The 20,043-nt window shown below is 32.9% G+C and overlaps 1 protein-coding gene across 2 annotated transcripts; it reads right to left on the bottom strand.

The window, feature by feature from the left end:
* On the bottom strand, positions 1,950 to 7,245 carry LOC109713552 (beta-glucuronosyltransferase GlcAT14A). 2 transcript variants are annotated; one of them, XM_020237662.1, is made up of 5 exons: positions 6,625 to 7,245; positions 5,694 to 5,769; positions 5,467 to 5,582; positions 2,532 to 3,064; positions 1,950 to 2,181 (listed from the first exon to the last, which is right to left on the bottom strand). In XM_020237662.1, exons 1-4 carry the CDS (start codon positions 7,193 to 7,195, stop codon positions 2,550 to 2,552), a joined length of 1,278 nt encoding a protein of 425 aa, XP_020093251.1. In that variant the 5' UTR covers positions 7,196 to 7,245; the 3' UTR covers positions 1,950 to 2,181; positions 2,532 to 2,549. The 2 variants fall into 2 exon arrangements, with proteins under 2 accessions (XP_020093251.1, XP_020093250.1); XM_020237661.1 differs by having other exon boundaries at positions 1,950 to 3,064; positions 6,625 to 7,244.

Genomic DNA, 20,043 nt, shown 5'->3' with positions numbered 1-20,043 from the left:
TTCTATGCTCAAATTTTAAAGATTATTCAATTTTCACCGTCCATTTTGATATAATTTATTTACTAAGTAAACGATGTCGAAAAAAACTAATATTTTATTCCTAAGAACTTTATATACCCTATATTATATTTAACAGTGTGGATCATTAATTTGAACACTCTAAAATCGAAAACAAGACTATAGTACTGGAGCTCCGGTACTATAGATAGTATAGTAGCCTAATTCTATATATATATATATATATATATATATATATATATAGCTAGGCTGGTATACTATCGATAGCACAGAGGCCTCCGTGCTACCAAGTTATTTTCGATGATGTAGCTTCCAAATCGACGATCGGCTTCGTTAGACTTGATCTACACTATTAAAGTATTTGGAAACTAAATTTTATAATCTTTCGGCATCATTTACTTATCAAACGAGTAGTCTAAAAATGAACGGCTGAAAATAAAAAGCTCATAAAAAATGATGATAAACGACTTGAATTTAAAATCAGAGGTACTGATCTTACTCTAAATAGTGAAAAAAAAATTTCTATAAAAGTTTCATCAGATTTGGATTGTTTTATACCGTTAAATTCACAAATGCATCAAATTTACCGTTAAAATTATCAATTTTGAAACCTTTTGATCACTAGCCAAATGATGTCGAAAAATTATGAAATTTGGTTTTCAAATACTTTCAATAGTGTAGATCGAGTTTAACGGAACCGATCATCGATTTGGTAGCCGCATCATTGAAAACAACTTGGTAGCACGGAAGCCTCGGTGCTACCGATAGTGTACTAGTCTAGCTATATATATATATATATATATATATAGAGTCCGGCTGTTATGCTATCGATAGCACCAAATACTGGTGCTATCAAGTTTTCTACCGTTATATTAACCCCTTTGATTATTTTTGCCCGTTAGATTATACTATTCAACCAACCACCCACTCAACCCTAGGGGGCCCATATCATCCTAACCACATATTTCTCAATCCAATGGCTAAAATACTAATAGCACCAATAGCTTGGTGCTATTAATAGTATTCCAGCCTAGTTCTATATATATATATATATATATATATGAAACTAGAATACTATCAATAGTATGAAAATAGTATTTATTATCAACTTTTTGATTATTGAATGCCTAAGAGTTTAGCATAGATTGATGGAATAGTAATAATCTAAGGATGAAAATATTGATAAGAANATATATATATATATATATATATTATATATATGAAACTAGAATACTATTAATAGTATGAAAATAGTATTTATTGTCAACTTTTTGATTATTGAATGCCTAAGAGTTTAGCAGAGATTGATGGAATAGTAATAATCTAAGGATGAAAATATTGATAAGAAATACTATTTATATACTATCAATAATATACTTGGTAAACTCTCTCTCTCTCTCTCTCTCTCTCTCTCTCTCTCTCTCTCTAGCATCTCTCATACATATGATAGAATTTTGGTTGCCATCAACAAATCAAGAGAATTGAAGTCTTGTAAGTTTGTCATGCAAACAGTAATCAAATGTAAGAAACAACTTCAAAAATTCTCCTTTACTATATTGCATTTATAGCTTACTATCATATGTGATTTTTTTTTCTTTCTTTTCTGTAAGAGTCCACTGATAAGCAAGGAAGTAAAGTGTTACATTTTACAAGTCATNTTTTAACTTCTCTTCCCCTTCATTGACACCATATACGCATTCCTTTATTCCAATTTTACCTCTTACTCAACCTTTATCAACTTACATCTCAAATAAGGATACTTGAAGGAAAAAGAAAAAGTTAAAACTACAAATGAAGCATTTCCTAGCTTCTAGTGAAAGATGCCCAACAGAAAATTTTATGAAATTTTTTTTTAAAAAAAGCTTCAAACTCAAAAGCTTAAAAAAATTACAGATAAATTTCAAATTATCGTAAAAGTTAAACCTGATAGCTAGATATAAATTTTCCAATATTCTTGATTAGATTCTGGTAATTTGATATTGTAACATGAGACCAATGTGTAATAGGTATTCACATTGCTTAAGTTGTACATTACAGCCTCCATAGGAAGCGATAATCCCATCCTAATAGACTCATTTGGTCCGATCGGATTCCTCTCATGACGCCGATCCCCATGCGTTACTAAACCAGCAATCTTTCCCCCAAACTGCTCCTCATCTTACCCTGTCAAATCCAATGCTGGTTACCAAATGTACCCTGAATCATTTTCTCTGAGTCACAAGGCCATTGGATCCAGTGACCCCCTCTTTGTATTCTGCTTACTTTAATATCTACAAACAAGGTCCAATCCAATACAGAGATTGATAGATCCATGCCAACAACAAGTTGCGCATTTTAAATTGCGGCATCAAATGGCTTAACAACACTATACATGTCTCATCAAAAAACAATACAGGCCTTTCTCACCCTCCTAAACTAATCTAACCAAGTGCCACCAACTAGCACAAGAATCACCAATTTCGGAATAAGATCATACCAAAACAAAAAACAAACAATACAGTGGGAGATAGTACCTGATGTTGTTACATGGCTTAGTCCCATATACACTGATGAGAATAGAGGTTCTCTGGAGTGAGAAGTTGCGCAATAGCATTTGCAAGGTCCATGGCTCTTCGACCAGGTCTAAGAACATTCGGACTACCCCATTTTGAACACGGATCTCCCCGGCCCCCACCTAAACACCAGCCTCCCGGAACTACCCTGCCAGGCCCGCGGCCTAGAATTTCCTGATCGATGCGGTCAAGAGCTGGGTCATCTTTGGCGAACTGCGTCGCAAAGGCCACACCAGATCGGGTCAGATTTGCCACGTCATCAAGAGTAAGCAGGCGGGGTTCCTTCCTTGAAGACATGTCCCAGGTTACATAGTGTAGATTGTGGTTCACGACCGTCCTGTTGAACTCGGGCGAGTTGCAGAGGACAGTGTGGAAGTAGTTCAGGTGTGGTGAAGGCATGTTGGAGTAATACATAAGAAGAGTTCTCGGCAAGTTGTTGGTACCCAAGATGCAGTACTCAATGAATTTCCGACTAAGAATAACAGAAGAATCACCTGATGAAGAGAAAATTAGAAGAAATCCACCAGCAGTTTTGATGATTTGAAAATGAGAATAATATAGCGTGTTCAAGGTAATTAATGAGGGTACTCTTCTGAATAAGTTTCTTGAACATCTCAGCAGAAAACAATGAAGGTCAATGCATAAGAATTTTTCCTTCAGATATCATTCAAAGAAATCTACAAGAGATATTACATTTTTTATCCTCAATTCAGTTTTTCTTGTCCTATGAGAGTGCATCTTGGAATTTAACAAAGTGATTCTATTGGTGAATATTTAAATATTTACGAATCTTTTGACTCACCCTAGGTATGTGTTGTTGATCAAAACAACATAGAGGCGGAGCATGTCCTCCAACCCATTTTAATAAAATAAATGTAAAAACCTGCTGAACTTATTTAGCATGTTATCAGGGATTGCTATGCCACCAGTATGGCCCCTGCTGCTATGCCACCGGCACGGCACGGTGACACAGGCGTGCTAGTCTTGGCACGGCCTCCTATGCCAGTGGCATTCTGGCAGGGTTTAGTACTGTTTTCTTAAAAAAAAAAATCATGTAACGTTAGCTTTTTAAGATGTTTAAGGTTTGTAATGTATATACACTTGATCCAGTATTGTATCTTTTATCCAGTCCAAGTCAAAATAGTCATACACAACTCCTCATGAAAGTATATAAATGCTAATATAAGACTAATAATTAACAACATATAATATTAGAGATAATTCAATATGCCTAAATCATAACTCTAAAGTCTAAACTTTTATCTTCCATTGCTAGTAGTATATGGAGTATCTACGTGGATCATACTAGTAATTGTCAATCATAAGTCACTAGATTGGTCCCTCAACTATATAAATTTTGCTAATATTGGTGAAAGCTCATTTGGTGCGGGTACATCTCGTAATAATTGCAAACATATTCATTATAACGAATTGTGTCGCGATGTACGTGTACTACCTTGATAGGTACTGTCACAGGAACAACGGCGACACCATCAAGAGGTCTCTTTTGACCATTAAAATAGAAAAAAAAGAGTAAATAGATCTGTGCCAAACCATTCTGGTTCGGCACGAATGGGCACAGGGCGATCTAGGGGTGGTACGCCGAGATACGGGGTGATACGGGAGCGGCACACCACGATACAGGATAGCACGCCCACAGTTTTTGGGTGCCACGTGAACCTGTGACAGGTGCTAATACGCCACTGGCATGGTACGGCAGGGGCACTCCTTGCATGTTATAATGCGATAACAGTAGCATCATCACCCAAGAATCAATGTTCAGTGTTACAAGTAAGATATGAACATCATTCACCTAATATATTAAACCTTAGAAAAAACACCTAATTCAATAAATGGTGAAGTGTCATACTTCAAATTTCCAGTTGGCCTAATTGGGAGTGTGTATTCAAAATGCCCTGTCATGCTTTAGAGTTTAGAGCTGAAAGAAAATGCATCCAAAAGCACTTTAACGCTCAACACCATTAAGGCCTAGTTTGGTAATATGGTGACTAAAAGCATTAATTTTCTACTATGAAAGATCAAAAAATTTCAAAAAAGGTTTTCAATCATTCCTTCATTTACATTATAAAATTGCGGTTGCAACCGCTACTGGACAAGCATGTGGCTATATACTTCTCTGGTGGCAATTGTAACTGCAATTTTAAAATGTTAAAAAAGAAAAGATTGTAAGCTTTTAGATTTATTGGCACTTCCATAGTATAAAAATGGTACTTTTAGCCACCGGATTACCAAAGTAAGCCTAATACTACTGAATGCTGTGGAAATGGGGTTGGAACCTTCATCAGAAAAGCATCTGTTGGGATGCTTCTCCATTGGAAGTCCCCACCACCATATTACAGCAGTTCATAGCATTGCAGGAGCGGAGCTTCTAAGTAAATTCTTTTGGAGCTTTAAAGCAGCAAGCCGGTTGCATTTAGAGAATGCATGCCAAACTAGGCACAAGTTTCCTTATCCACACATAAGGAATCACTGAAAGAAAAGAAAGAGTGAAGTCCGAGATCCGTGCAATAGACATCTTATCTTGAGTTACTCAGAAAACTGATTGGCTTAGTTAGACTCCAATGCAACTGATTCTGAACACAACTAAAAGTTTAGTAGAGAATGATGCAAGCAATTATGTAGGTGCAAAGCGACCAGCTCAGTGTGTTAACAGACACGGTTAAAAGATATACATAACTAGCTGTTAAAAGTTTGCTAAGTTATCGACATTATCTAACTGCGCAGTATCACTGTTCATTACATATTTGCGTCTTTTCTGTAGATAGAACAAAATACAAGAAAGTTTTCTTAGTAGGAGCCTCTCATTCTGATGCATAATTACGAGGATTTACTAATAAATTCAGTCATAATACCCTAGAATGATATAAACACTTACCAGTGAATAACTTGTACGCATCTGGCAGCTCACGCTTTTGCGTAGCATAAAATACGTCTGCCCTGGTTGAGAGATAAAGACCAGGGTCAACAATTATTGGCCTTATTCGCCGCGACCTGCATTAAAAAAATAATAGAAACCTTGCATCACAACTACGAAACTCTCACAACTAATGGTAAAGCAGGAAAAGAAAATGGCTAGCAAAAACAAGAGTGTGAAGTTCATACTCTCTCCAACCAATATAACTGCTGTGCTGAATAAAGTTGAGATCTTTCGGTAAAAAGGAGAAGACATGAAGTAGATCTGAAACACATATATACTCAAGTCAGGTAGCCAGAATTTCCCTAAAAGAATATTTCTATTTGAGTAGATCTGAAAAACATTTATGCTCCACACATTAGTTCTTAAAAATCTAGCAAATAGGAGAACCTATATCACCGCTATGCCTGACTCTGGGCTGCAAAGTTTCATTAACAAAGATGTTTTATGCCGACCGTACCGCTCGCAGCAGCAGTGGGCACGCTTACCTGAATTCAGATGCCCTAATTGCATGGGTTTCATATATGACATCAATGAACTTCATAATTCACGCAAATTGCTACTAGAGTAAAGAGCAAAGCAGTGGAAGAAGTGTAGGACAATGAAGAGGTTAAACCTCATCTTTTCTTGTTCATCTTTGCCGCACATTGCTTTTAGAGTGTTTTGCCATAATCAAGGTATTCGCTCTATCATCAAATCACCAACATAAAATATGTACACCCCTTCCGTAAGTGTCACTCAAATTCAATCTCCTTTTCGAATAAATACCAAGATAACATCCTTGCAGATATCTCAGGCTTGAAAAGACACGAGTTTTTTTTACCAAGTTCTTAAAAAATAAAGTTTAAAGTAGTGAAAAGTATTGGAACTAAAGGACCAAATCAAATTAAAACGATATAAGTAAAATTCGTGTCATAGCTTCTACAATGAAATGGATTCAACAAATCAAATTAAAAAAAAAAACACACATTCTTTTCTTAGAGGAACTCATTGCAAATGACATTGTTTTCTTAACAAGTATGAGCGAATCAGATCCGCCGATCCAAGAAACTAGCGGCTTCGATTCTACCGACCTAGCGACCAAATGAAACCAACCCTAGATTCTACTCGAGATCGTACCGTCCTGGGTGACGAGGGGGTAATCGGAGGCGTCGAGGTTGACGAACCAGCCCCAGCGCGGGGAGAGGCGGAGGAGCACGGCGGCGCCGTGGAGCGCCGCGGCGAGCGCGGAGGCGCCGCGGGGGTTGGCGAAGTCGGGCTCGCCGACGACGTGCACGTTGCGCGCCCCGCCCCGCAGCGCGGCGCGCGCCGCGCGGGCGAGGCGCTCGCGCTGGGCGCGCGGCGCGGCGCGGTCGAGGTGGAGGAGGTAGAGGTTGCCGGGGTGGTACGCCGCGAGCAGGAGGCGGAGGATGCGGTCGCCGTCGCCAGATCTCCCGGAGATGAGGTAGGCGATGGACGGGATCTCCGCCACCCCCGCCGCCGCCGCCGCCGCCGACGCCGCCGCGTCGGAGGAGGAGGACGAGGGGGGAGGTGGGGAATGGGGGGAGGAGAGGGAGAGGAGGAGGAGGAGGAGGGAGAGGAGGGAGAGGAGGAGGACGCAGAGGAGGGGGTGGCCGCGGGGATCCTTGGGGGAGTTATGGGGGAAGCTCTGGGGATGCGGGGGTGGTGGGTGCGGTGGAGTGGAGTGCATTGCTCAGTGTTTCTTCTTCTTCGTCTTCTTCGTGTTCGATTTGGGAGTAAAAAAAAGGAAAAAAAAAGAAAAAAAAAAAGAGAGGAGTCGCGGAACGGAGAAGGTGAGTTTCTCATTTAGCTGACATGCGGGGCCCACAAGAAAAATGTACAGACAACCCCCTGAACTTTAACTCATTTACAGACAGCCGCCTGAAATTTAAATTTTAACAATTAGGTCCCTTAACTTTTAGCAAATATATATAACTTTAGAATTATGGCTACTATACTCTTATGAGTATAAATTCCTTCGAATTCATAAGTTTTTGGCCGTTGGATGAAGAGATGTGCGATTAAAATGATAGTGGTTTCCTCAAGTTGAGTGGGTGGTTGATTGAATAGTATGATCCAACGTATGAAAATAATTAAAAAGGTAGATCTAACGGTCGAAAATTTATGAGTACAAAGTGGTCTATACTCATAAGAGTAAAGTACTCGGACTCATATTTGAGTTAGTAATTGCACAGCCATTCTGACCGTATGTCTTATATATATAATTTTATTAAACTTTAAATTCACTGTATTTTTAAATTCTAATGTTTAATCATACTAATTGAGAGAGAAAGTTTAGGGGTCTCTCCACATATTTTCCTTTTGTGTATTGATATCTAAGTTTTTTCCTTATAAAATTAATTTCGACTTGCAAAGGTCAAAGTTTAGGTAAGCTTCCACTTAAAAAGGATTTGTCTTTGAAGTACAACTCCTACCAAATTTGTTTTAGTGAAGGAAAATATTTTATGTATACTTATATATAAGTGTAATAAATCTTATACTTTTTGTTTAGAATTCCCAAAAATTTAAATTTGTTTTAGTGAAGGCTTAATTACACTCTACTATAACGTACTTTACTGTTATTTTTATTTGCAATATTATATATTATATTTTTTCAAAGACTTTTTATTATTATATGTTATCAATCTTTATACTGTATTTTAGATTTATTTTTATTTTTCTAGTTTGTGTTGGCTTATATGGGCCAGTATCCTGCCCTGTGACGAGAGGCCATGTTAGGCCGAGTCATATTCGAAATAGCGTGAGACTTGGTGGGCCAAGTCATGTTTGAAGTGGCGTGAGGCTGGTTGGGCCGAGTTACAACCGATACCCGTGGGCGCTGTATCTGTATTCTTTAAGTGAATTAGTTGCATATTTCTAACAGCTCGAGCTTTTGGAATTAATGGTGAACGCCACTGCGCGAACGATCCGATAAGACATCCTGCGAATGTGTTCAGGTGCTGTAGGAGGGATTGTTGGCTTAAATGGATCGGCATTCTGCCCTGTGGTAGGAAGCCATGTTGGATTGAGTCATATTCGAAATGGCGTGAAGCTGGGTGGGCCGAATTATGTTCGAAATGGCGTGAGGCTGGTTGGGCCGAGTCACGATCGAGACCCGTGAATACTGTATCTATACATTTTAAGTGAATTAGTTGTGTATTTCTAACTGTTCGAACTTTTGGGATTAATGGTTAGCGTGAATGATTCGACAGCTTGTACTATTTGCTTTTCTCGTAGATATCATTAAACCTTTTCTTTTTTTTTTCGGCAATCTCCATATTATTGTTACAAATATATTATTCTGGACAAAAATAATAACTTTATTAAGAGCTAATAGTTAAATAGTAGAAAAATATAAAATAATTTTTTTACAATAGACTCATTAAAAATTTCCATCAAATTATTTTTACTTTTTTTTTATTTTATAGATTTTTATATTTTTTTATATCAAAATAAGTTGATTATATGGTCTGTTACTTGTAATCACTATTTTATATAAAATTGTAGGTTTATTGCTTATAATATAAATATCTTAATTAAAAAAAAAAAGAATAGTTGAGTAGTGCATTTAGAAAAAAAAAAATAGTAGTAGAAAGTGAAAAAAAAAATTTTGTAAAGTTCAGTGTGCTATAGTATAATTAAGTCTTTTATAAAAGAAAAAAAGGACAAAACTAGAGGAAAAAAAAAACTTTTAGATGAATGAAATGTAAAATATACACCTAGATTAGAAGTGCAGAGATTGCTCAGCATTTAATTGCACATTGGTCCCTAATCTTTACCTCATTTCTTTTTATTTTCATTCTTAATATTTTATTTTTCGTTAATTTTATCCCTAATCTTTGCACCTTCTTTCACTTTGGCCCGCAATCTTTTGTGTCTTTATTATTAAAAAAAATAACATTGTGATAAGACTAATGTGATAAAATTAATTTTTGGATGAGTGATGTGTGAAATTTGCATCAATTTTTGAATATAGAGATAGCATTGAAACAAACTTGTTGATTTATTAGTATTAAAGAATAAGATTGTTATAAAAATTATGTGATAAAAGTAACTTTTCGGTAAATATACTGGAAGATTTATATCCACTTTTAGATATAGAGATAGCATTGTATTAATTTCTGAACAAATCCTCACCACTAAAAGCAATGTGATGTCCTTTCTACCATGAATTGACTCATATATACCGATTTGACGAGCTGAATAGTCTCGCCAAATCAATGATAGTTAGGGATGTCATTGCGTTGGATTCGAGGCGAATTTTTTAAAATTCGAATCCGACTATCAAGTCCGAAATTCGAATCCGAACTCAAATTTGAAACCAAATTTGACGGATTTTAAAAATTCATATCCAAATTTGAACCCGACCAGAAATTCGAAACCTGAATCCAAGCCCAAACTCAAAATAATTATTTTTCTTTATAATATTTCAAACATATTACATTAAATCTAAATTTTTAAAACTTAAATTCAGATATAACATCCAATATATATATATATATATATATATATATATATATATATACACTTCGGATCATATTCGGATTTGGGTCGGGTACACACAAAAACCACACTTGAATCCATATTCGTCAAGATATTATTTTTAATATTCATATTCGAAACTACATTTCTTTTAGTATCGAATAAATTCACTCTATTTAAATTTAAATTCGGATAAAATTTTGAATATTCGTATCCATCGACATACCTTAGAAATAGGCATTGATAACCGTAGTTTGCTGTGTTAGCTCCCCCTCATCCAAAGCGGGAAAAAAAAAGAATTTTCCATGAACATTCCATTCTAGCTGTACGTAATGTAATTGTTGCTTTTGCTGCAGCGAAAATTCAACTTTTGTCGAACTCTTGGATCGTCGCACTACTTTTTTAAGCAGAGAAGCTATTAAAATAAATCCGGTACAAAATTTTAATACTATGAATTTACCATTTTGATTACGTTTTCACTATTTATGTGATACTATTTCTTACATGTAGGGCCTTTTGGCTCAAGATTTGTAATATATTGAAAATATTGTATACTTTATATTCAGAATAATAAATTTATTATTAACTATCAAGTCACTAAGGTTGGGAAAGGAACTATTTACCTATCTAGCTTCTTTACAAAAAAATATTCCCTATCTAGCCTCTTTTTGAAAAATATTCCCTATCTAGCCTCATCTTCAAAGATTAGAGAAAAAAAAAGAAATTAATTCCTTTAATATATATTAAGGGGTTAAGTGGGGAAGATTATCTTTTTCTCTCTCCTCTTCCATTAATTTTTATATCAAAATAATCTTGATCCCATTCGGCCTATAAATTTTATGTTTTAATGTATTAAAACCTAAAGTACGAGAAATCCAAATAGCTTTGGATCATAACTATTATAATCAACTCCTTCCGAACCATGCATAATATTTCCATCAAAATATAAAACGATTGATGCGCTATATAAAAATTTTCTATTTTGAAATAAATCGATATGAGATAAATTATACGCAAAAATTAGAGAGTGAGAAGGGATCTCGGGAAATAGGAGAGGAGAGAGAAAAAGATAATCTCTCCCACTTAACCCCTTAATATATATTAAAGGTATTAATTTTTTTTTTTTCTCTAATCTTTGAAAATGAGGCTAGATGGGGAATATTTTTCAAAAGAAGGCTAGATAGGGAATATTTTTTTGTAAAAAGACTAGATAGGTAAATAGTTCTTGGGAAAGTATAAAATTCTTTTTTACTTTAGAGAGAGAAAGGTTGCAAGCTGCTTGTTAAATTTATTATTTAGAAATGAATTTAGCTTGAAATATAAAGTAATTAAGCATCAAATTTGGGACATTAGGTACCAAGCATCAAGTTCTTAACCAACTGTGCTAGGTACGGCCAGTAAAACTAGTTTATTTTTATTAATGGACTACTAGTTATAATACTGAATAATTCCATGTCGAATGAAAAAAAAAATATAATTGGGAATATAAATATCATGGACCCTAATAGTAATAACTGGGCTGAAACATTTTAGGCCAGTGGTTTGGACCCAATAAACTATTCCTGCTAGTTGGGTTGTCATATTTGGCGTCAGAGCTGAAGGGAGTTGGATTGTTGGTATCGATGCTAAGCCGAAGAAAACATCTCAATAGTCCTGCATCATATAGGAAAGAAAGTATGATTGAAAATGTAAGAATTATAGGTCAAACCGTTACGCTAGTGATTTGGCTCAAATATGAAAATAAGAATGCATTTTAATCCATAATAATCTAGTATTTCTATCACTTATTAATTTACAATAGTTTTATTACGTCGCTAAAGATATATCGAAATGGTACAAACTGCAAATTAAAAGCAGTTTACAATCGCTAGCTCTTCACAATGTGCCCAATTTTATTTTATTTTTTGGTCTCTAGGCTAAATTGGAACCTAATTCTTTGAGCAATTTGTTTGACACTAGGTAATTCCATCTACCACTTTGGTTGATTAAGATATTCTTACTGATTTTTTTTTTTTCAAAAATTTCTTCGAATATATTAATGGGATTTGAGGTTTAGATGGGTATTTGAAAAATAAGGTGGTAAATTTGAAAATTGTGAACAGTAATAAGGTATATAAGCAGAAGCTTCTATAATTTAATAGTATAGAACCTACTGTTCCTAGAATAAATAACAAAGAGCTTGGTGGTTGGTACTCGAGACCCAAGTTCGAATCCTAGTTGATTCACATTTACAGCTAAGCTTATTTCTAAATGAAATAAACGAAGCGGGTAGCATGCTACCTATCTCTCAAAAAAATAAAAAAAAAAAATTTAATAGTATAATTTTTCATGGAAATTAAGATCACACTCCTCAATAAGTTAATGGGAAAACATTAAAAGAACTCAAAAATAATAAAAACTACCCACACAAATAATCCTTTGGTCTAAAATAAAATACTTTACCTTCTACAAATTTCTCTTCTTTTTTTTTTTTGAGAGAGATTGGATAGCACGCTACTCGCTTCGTTTATTTCATTTAGAAATAAACTTAACTTGAAATGTGAATCAACTAGAATTCGAACTTGCGACCTCGAGTATAGGGGTGGAAACGAGCCGAGCTCGAGCGAGCTTATCTCGGCTCAAATTCGGCTTGAAATTAATTTCGAGCATAAATTTAAGCTCAAGCTTGGATTGAAATTAATTCGAGCCGAGCTTGAGCGAGCCTAATTTCGAGTCGAGCGAGCTCGAGCCCTAAACGAGCCGCTTGAAANGAATAGTATAATTTAACGGTTGAAAATGATCAAAGATGTAGATCTAATGGTAAAAAACTTACAAGTACCAAGTGCTTGGTGCTTTTACAAGCACCATAGCCGGACTCTATATATATATATATATATATATATATATATAGTGTAGAACTACTATACTATCGAAAATATAGAGGATTTGATGTTTTCAAATTTTTGATCCTTTGATTAAGAATTGTATGGTTGGTATGATTGCGGTCCCCCTGAGGACTAAATAATACCCTACAAGGTAATAATAATATTAGTCCAAAGATAAGAAATGATTAAAGGGGTTGATCTAAGAATCAAAAAATCGAAAGCACTAGATCCTCAATACTTTCGATAGCATAGTAGCTCTATTATATATGTATATATATTCGAGCTTTTTGAGCTTTTCGAGCCTAATTCGAACGAGCCGAGTAATACTCAAACTCGGCTTGAAATAAATTTCGAGCCTTTCTTTTTGTTCACTCATTTAATTTCGAGTCGAGCTCGAGCGAGCCAAATATCGAGTCGAACGCGAGTCGAACGCGAGCCGGCTCGCTCATTTGCCAGCCATACTCGGGTACCAACCACCAAACCCCTTGCCACTTGCTCTAAGGACGGTCGGTAAATTTCTCTTTTCATTTTCTATGAGTACCTAGCTATTGTTACAAAGATTGTATAGCATTACATTTTATAAACCCAAAAATAATAAAACACAGCAATTTATTGCAGACAAAATATAGCTAATGCTAGAATAAGAATATTATTATGAATTGTTATTATGTTGATATACATGATATGAAGAATTTTAACTAAATTTACATACACAAAATGTAATTACAAATGCAGTTTAGTTGGAAATACATGTAGTTGAAAATGTAGCAGTTGCAACTACATGCATCTTATTTGGTTGGATGCAGTGGAAAGCGATACAACTATAAATAATTTGTTTAGTTGCATGTAGTTGATAAATAATTTTTAAAAATTTATCGTTTTATATATATAATGGAGAGATTATCTTCAATGTAAAAATATGTAAGAATATTATTATGAATTGTCTTTTATTTAAAGTTATTCTCTCCAATTGCTACAGTTGGAACTGCGACAAATTTAGGCATAGTTTCAACTATTGTAATAGAGCCTCCTCCTACAGTTCCTGCTACAGGAGTTGAAGTTAAATACATCAAATCAAATATGAAATTTATATTTGCATACAGTTACAACTGCCGTATAGTTGCAACTACATGCAACCAAACAGCCCTAAAGCATCGCATTGTATATGTGCACCATCGATAGCTAATATGGTATTCTTTGTCCAAGATCCAAATCATTTTTCTTATGTATTAGCCTATTAGGATAGTAATAATGTAATATGAACCAAAAACAACGAACTAATTTATTTACAGAGATGTAATGAATTTGGTAAATCTGCATGATCAGATTCAATGAATACAATTTGTCAATACTAATTCTTACCATCTCAACATAATCATCCATTTTAAAATTTAACTATTTTTAGGATTCATGGGAGATACATTGAACCAAAAAAAGAAAAAAAGAGTAAAATAAAATCCTATAATTGGTACATGCATATATTTATTAGTCACAACCAATTAAATCGCGTTTACAAGGACATATGATCATTCAACCCTCATGTATCACCGACCACCATCACATGCACACATTAAATGATGATAATCATAAAAACCCTAGTCTCCAAATTTTTGCAAAATCATAGCTTAAAATAATTCAATCACTAATTATTATTTCCGTATCGCAAGGTACAATGCTTAAAATGTTTTGATTTCTCGTCATAAAAACTCTCACAAATAAAACAAAAATTATACAGAAGCCTTCGCGCAAGAGACAAACTAAGCCATCCATAAATAAGACAGTGCATTGACTCACTTAGACTGATAGATGAATAGATGTATCTTGAGATGATTATCGTAACATTTCAATAGTTCTACATTGGATAATGTCGGAGAGTGTATTAAATTTATAAGTAACGGATACATTAATAATAATAATTAGACTTAAGCATTCTGGACCGGTGATTTGGATCGTTATATTTGATAATCCGGGACTATGCTTATAATTAAGCCAGACTAACGAGAATGTCAGGACCTAAATGAGGGGAGTATGTAGCATAATTAGTTAATTCGGATTCGGCAAAAATTCGGTACGGGTATAATAAGCGTAAAATTTATTTTTTAATTTTTAAATTCGTTGAAAAATTCGGCTTAAAAAATATATTCGGTATAAAATATAAAATATAAAATATAAGGTAATCTATATTTAAAAATAAAAATTATAAGTTTTTTATTCATATTTCAATAATTTGGGAATAATTCGCGAATTATTCGCGAATTATTCGAAAATTATTCGACTGGCCAAAAAATTCGCGAATAATTCTCTTTTTTTAGAAAAAAAATTCATAAACGGACCGTTTACTTCGGATTTTCAATAATTCGTGAATAATTCGCGAATTAACTAACAAAGGTATGTAGCATGTGACATCCCAATAAAATCCCATATTAAATAATGTGGGAGAGTGTGATGGATATATAAGTAACAGACATATTAGCAATAATACGAAAGTGGGAGAGTGTGATGGATTTATAAGTAACGGACATACTAATAATAAGAATCCAACTACTATCCTATTAATAGGATAGAGACCATCGTCCTATCAAATCGTTCTTGATGGTAGAGATGCCGAATCGATGATCGAACCCATTAAAGTTGATCTAGAGTATTTGAAATATCTAGAAACTAAATTTCAGAAATTTTAAAAATCGTTTACGCGGTGATCAAAGGATCATAAAATCGATAATTTTTTACGGCCTATATGAGCCGTTTGCTTGTTTAACGGTGTAGAGCAATCCAAACTGTTTGAATTTTTGATAGAAAATTTTTTATACTATTTAAATAATATTTGATAATTCTGATCATAATTTGAGAAAGTCTAACCTCTATTTTAAGAAGGTTATTCATTTATGACTGTTCATTTTTTCGACTCTTCGATAGACTTGATAATGATTTTCAAAAATTACAAAATTCAGTTTTTAAATATTTCTTATAGTGACCGACCGTCCTTAGAGCAAGTGGCAAAGAGCTTGGTGGTTGATACCGGAGATCCAAGTTCGAATTCTAGTTGATTCACATTTCCAGCTAAGCTTATTTCTAAATGAAATAAACGTAGCGTGCTGCCTATCTTCTTAATTAATATAGATGAGGCACTATTGCTATCGGAAGCATGGAGCCTTCCGTGCCTTCCAGTCGTTTTCGATGTTGCGACTTTCGAATCGACGATCGGCTCGTTAAACTGATCCTAGAGGTATATTGAAGTACCTAGAAAATAAATTTTATGATTTTACGATTCATCATTTGTAAGTCGAACAAAGGGGCTCAAAATCAACCGGCTGAAAATAAAAATCTTACAAATTTATGAATATTGCATTAAAATTAATCAAAGATTTATTCTTGTTTTATATAGTTATAAAAATTTTCTAGTCAAAAAATTTTACGTGATTTTGGTATTTCTCACCGTTTAACCTTGCAAACGCCTCCTACGGCCATTGAAATTTATTGATTTTGAGCCCAGTCTCGATCACTTAGGCAATGATATCGAAAAGAATTAATAAATTTATTTTTCTAGGCCCACTCCAAATACTCTAGATCAAGTTTAACGGAGCCGATCGACGATTTGAAAGTCGCAACATCAAAAACGAGCTGGAAGCACGGAAGGCTCCGTGCTTACGATAGCATAGTAGCCTCACTCTATATATATATATATATATATATTTCTTATAGTGTAGATTAATTTCAACAGTACCGATTATCAATTTGAAGTGTCGATCATTGAAAATGACTTGATAAGACAATGGTCCCAATCCTATTAATAGGATAGTAGCCGGATTCCTAGTAATAATACCTAAGTGTGTGGTCTCCAAGCAATAAAAGATCTTGCAAATGAATTAAATCCGGAAAATTCAGCAAATCATCCTAAAAACTTTGTTTTCTTATATTTAGTTATTCAATCTAAGTTTCTAACTCTAAATAAGTTTTATCAATTATATAAATTGTCAAATTATTTTAATCAGCTACCTGGCTCAAATTTTCATTAGTTTTTTCTTAATTCATAGTTATCTAGAATTAAACATTTGTTAAATTTATCTTAACTTAGTATTTTTTTTAAAAAAAAAAAAAGCGCAAACAGTAAGGGCCTTGACTTTTTTGGAGTATAATTAGTTATAAAATTTTATAGAAATCGTAATTAGGTTATTAATTAAATTAAGTTAGTATAGTTTTTTAAGTTTGGATAATTAAATGTAATTGGGCTATAAAAATCATAATTAGGTGATTAATAAAATTAAAAGCTAACATAATTTGTTAGTTCAGATAATTAAGTATAATCGGGCTAAAATTTAGAGAGGGCCTAAGCTTATTCTATCAAAATTAAAATGAATTAAATAATGAAGAGTTAAGAAAAAAATAAATAGAAAAAATTAAATGGTGATTAATCATTATTAAGTATTTTTAAATCAAATTGTAAAATATAAACTTAGTTATAACTTTTTAGTTAAGATTTTAATCTTTTATGGTATCTATTACTATATATAAAAGTAGAACCCTTAATGAACCATATGTGAGAAGCTGACACGTGGCTTTCTATATACTTGCCACGTGTCAAACTCAAATATGAATATTTGATTACGAATTATTTAAAATTATTGGCGGTGCGGATATAAGAAAAATATTTATTTTTATTTGGGAATAAATTATTACTTAGTTAATTATTTAAAATAATTGGCTGAAAATTTATAGACATAAAAATATTAGTAAAAAAGGATAGAGGCATTTTTGGAAAGAGGAAAAAATTTAAAACTCACATCACTTCTGTAATTTTCTTCGCTCTTAAATATTGATGCTTTAAAATAGAACATATTATTTCCCTACTGTCACTTCTGTAATTTTCATTTCGTAATTCTTTTCCCTTCTGTCACTCATGTAACTTTTCATCTCCATTCAACAAAATTTTTTTTCTTTATATTTTCTTGAAAACCAACATCTATATATTTTTGAATCTTAAAAGCGACAGTAGGAACATAATATATGTGTGCTTACTCTAATTTGTGTCAAATATGAAAGTTTAGTTGATCTCATTATATACTTAAATATTAATGTCATTTGTAATTTTTCATATCAATATTAGTTATCATTTTATTTCGCACATCAATATGTAAATATAAATTGTTTTGCATACCAATTCATAGATAATAGAGTAGGATTGAATTTTGCATTTTAGTTGAATATTTACTTTGGTCCATATTCTTTTTCTCTAGCTTGTGTACTTTAATATGTACTATAATTAAGATTGATAGTGTATTTTTTTATTTGTTAAAAAATATAAAATTAATTAGAAATTTTTTGTTATCTATTACTATATATAAAAGTAGAACCCTTAATGAACCCTATGTGAGAAGCTGACACGTGGCTTTCTATATGCTTGCCACGTGTCAAACTCAAATATGAATATTTGATTACGAATTATTTAAAATTATTAGTTTAATTAATTATTTAAAATTATTGGTTGCGAAATACGCAATAATCTGTTGGGAATTATTTTTTCGCGGTGGAAATAATCTGTTGCAAACTCAATAATTTTATTTCAAAGTCACCTATAATTATGTTGAGATATTTAAGAAATTCACGCGAAAGAATTGGTGGGTGCGGATATTACTGCTTTAGGGAAAATAATCTACGTGTCAAGTTCAAATATAGATATTTTATTTTAGAAAAGATAGAAAATAGGATATAAATGCGAGGGTAATATTGTCACAAAAGCTGACACGTGGCTTTCTATATGCTTTCGTATTGACAGATAATAGTCAAACTCAAATTTCGTATTGGCAGATAATTAATTATTTAAAATTATTGGTTGCGAAATAAGCAATAATCTGTTGCAAATTATTTGAAATAGTTAGTTGCGAAAAAAATGGTCAAACTCAAATTTTGTATTGGCAAATAATTAATTATTTAAAATTATTGTCTACTGTCACTCCTGTAATTTTCTTAATTCTTAAATGTTGATGCCTTAAAAGAGAACATATATTTTTTTATTTTATTATTTAAATATGATATATTAATTTTTTTTATTGGATGTCTTATTTTTTTTAGAATATGGCACTTGGATATGATTCAATACGTGACATCACTCCTCTTGGAGACAAATAGAAGATCAAAATTAGAGTGATTTGTCTGTATACTATGCCTGAATTTTATCGCCCAGAGATGGTGAATAGTTTAGAGTTAGTTCTTTCTGATCAAAATGTAAGATACGATTTCATTTTCAAATTTAACATACATTTGCTTTATTTTTTTTTTTATAGAGTTAGTTTTTTCTGATCAAAATGTAAGATACGATTTTATTTTACGAAATGATTGGCGGTTGCTTTGAAATTATTCTTTGCGAAGGAATTTATAAGTAGTATAGATATAATTTTTACTTCATATCTATTACTATATATAAAAGTAGAACCCTTAATGAACCCTATGTGAGAAGCTGACACGTGGCTTTCTATATGCTTGCCACGTGTCAAACTCAAATATGAATATTTGATTACGAATTATTTAAAATTATTGGCGGTGCGGATATAAGAAAAATATTTATTTTTATTTGGGAATAAATTATTACTTAGTTAATTATTTAAAATAATTGGCTGAAAATTTATAGACATAAAAATATTAGTAAAAAAGGATAGAGGCATTTTTGGAAAGAGGAAAAAATTTAAAACTCACATCACTTCTGTAATTTTCTTCGCTCTTAAATATTGATGCTTTAAAATAGAACATATTATTTCCCTACTGTCACTTCTGTAATTTTCATTTCGTAATTCTTTTCCCTTCTGTCACTCATGTAACTTTTCATCTCCATTCAACAAAATTTTTTTTCTTTNATTCAATAGGACAAAAAAAAAAATGTGATAGTCAAGTTATTTTCTTTGGCTAAATTATGCACATTATTATATGTTTATTCCCAACTTTAACTTATTATAATTTTTTATATAAATTTTTATATTATTATAATAATATTCAATAATTAAATTAAATTAAATATATAATGATATGTTATCCACATAACAGTTTTTTAACTACATGGAAATAACAAGGATGACACATCACTGCCACATTTCTAATACATCATCACCTAATCAACTAAATATACCATGAAGCTTAATTCAATAATTTAAAAAAATTGAGCTAACAATTATAATAAATTAAAATTAGAGGTCAAAATATT

The sequence above is a fragment of the Ananas comosus genome, linkage group 8, assembly GCF_001540865.1.
Source record: "Ananas comosus cultivar F153 linkage group 8, ASM154086v1, whole genome shotgun sequence".
In the NCBI taxonomy this organism is placed as follows: domain Eukaryota; kingdom Viridiplantae; phylum Streptophyta; class Magnoliopsida; order Poales; family Bromeliaceae; genus Ananas; species Ananas comosus.
This window is presented reverse-complemented; position numbering and strand designations above follow the sequence as displayed.

Excerpts from the sequence above, each read along its gene's own strand:
- LOC109713552 (XM_020237662.1), bottom strand. The coding sequence starts at position 7,195 with ATGCACTCCACTCCACCGCACCCACCACCCCCGCATCCCCAGAGCTTC. Across the intron at positions 5,770-6,624 it reads CCCCCTCGTCACCCAGGACG|ATCTACTTCATGTCTTCTCC; the intron begins GTACGATCTCGA and ends TATGTGTTTCAG. Across the intron at positions 5,583-5,693 it reads AGTTATATTGGTTGGAGAGA|GTCGCGGCGAATAAGGCCAA; the intron begins GTATGAACTTCA and ends TTTTTAATGCAG.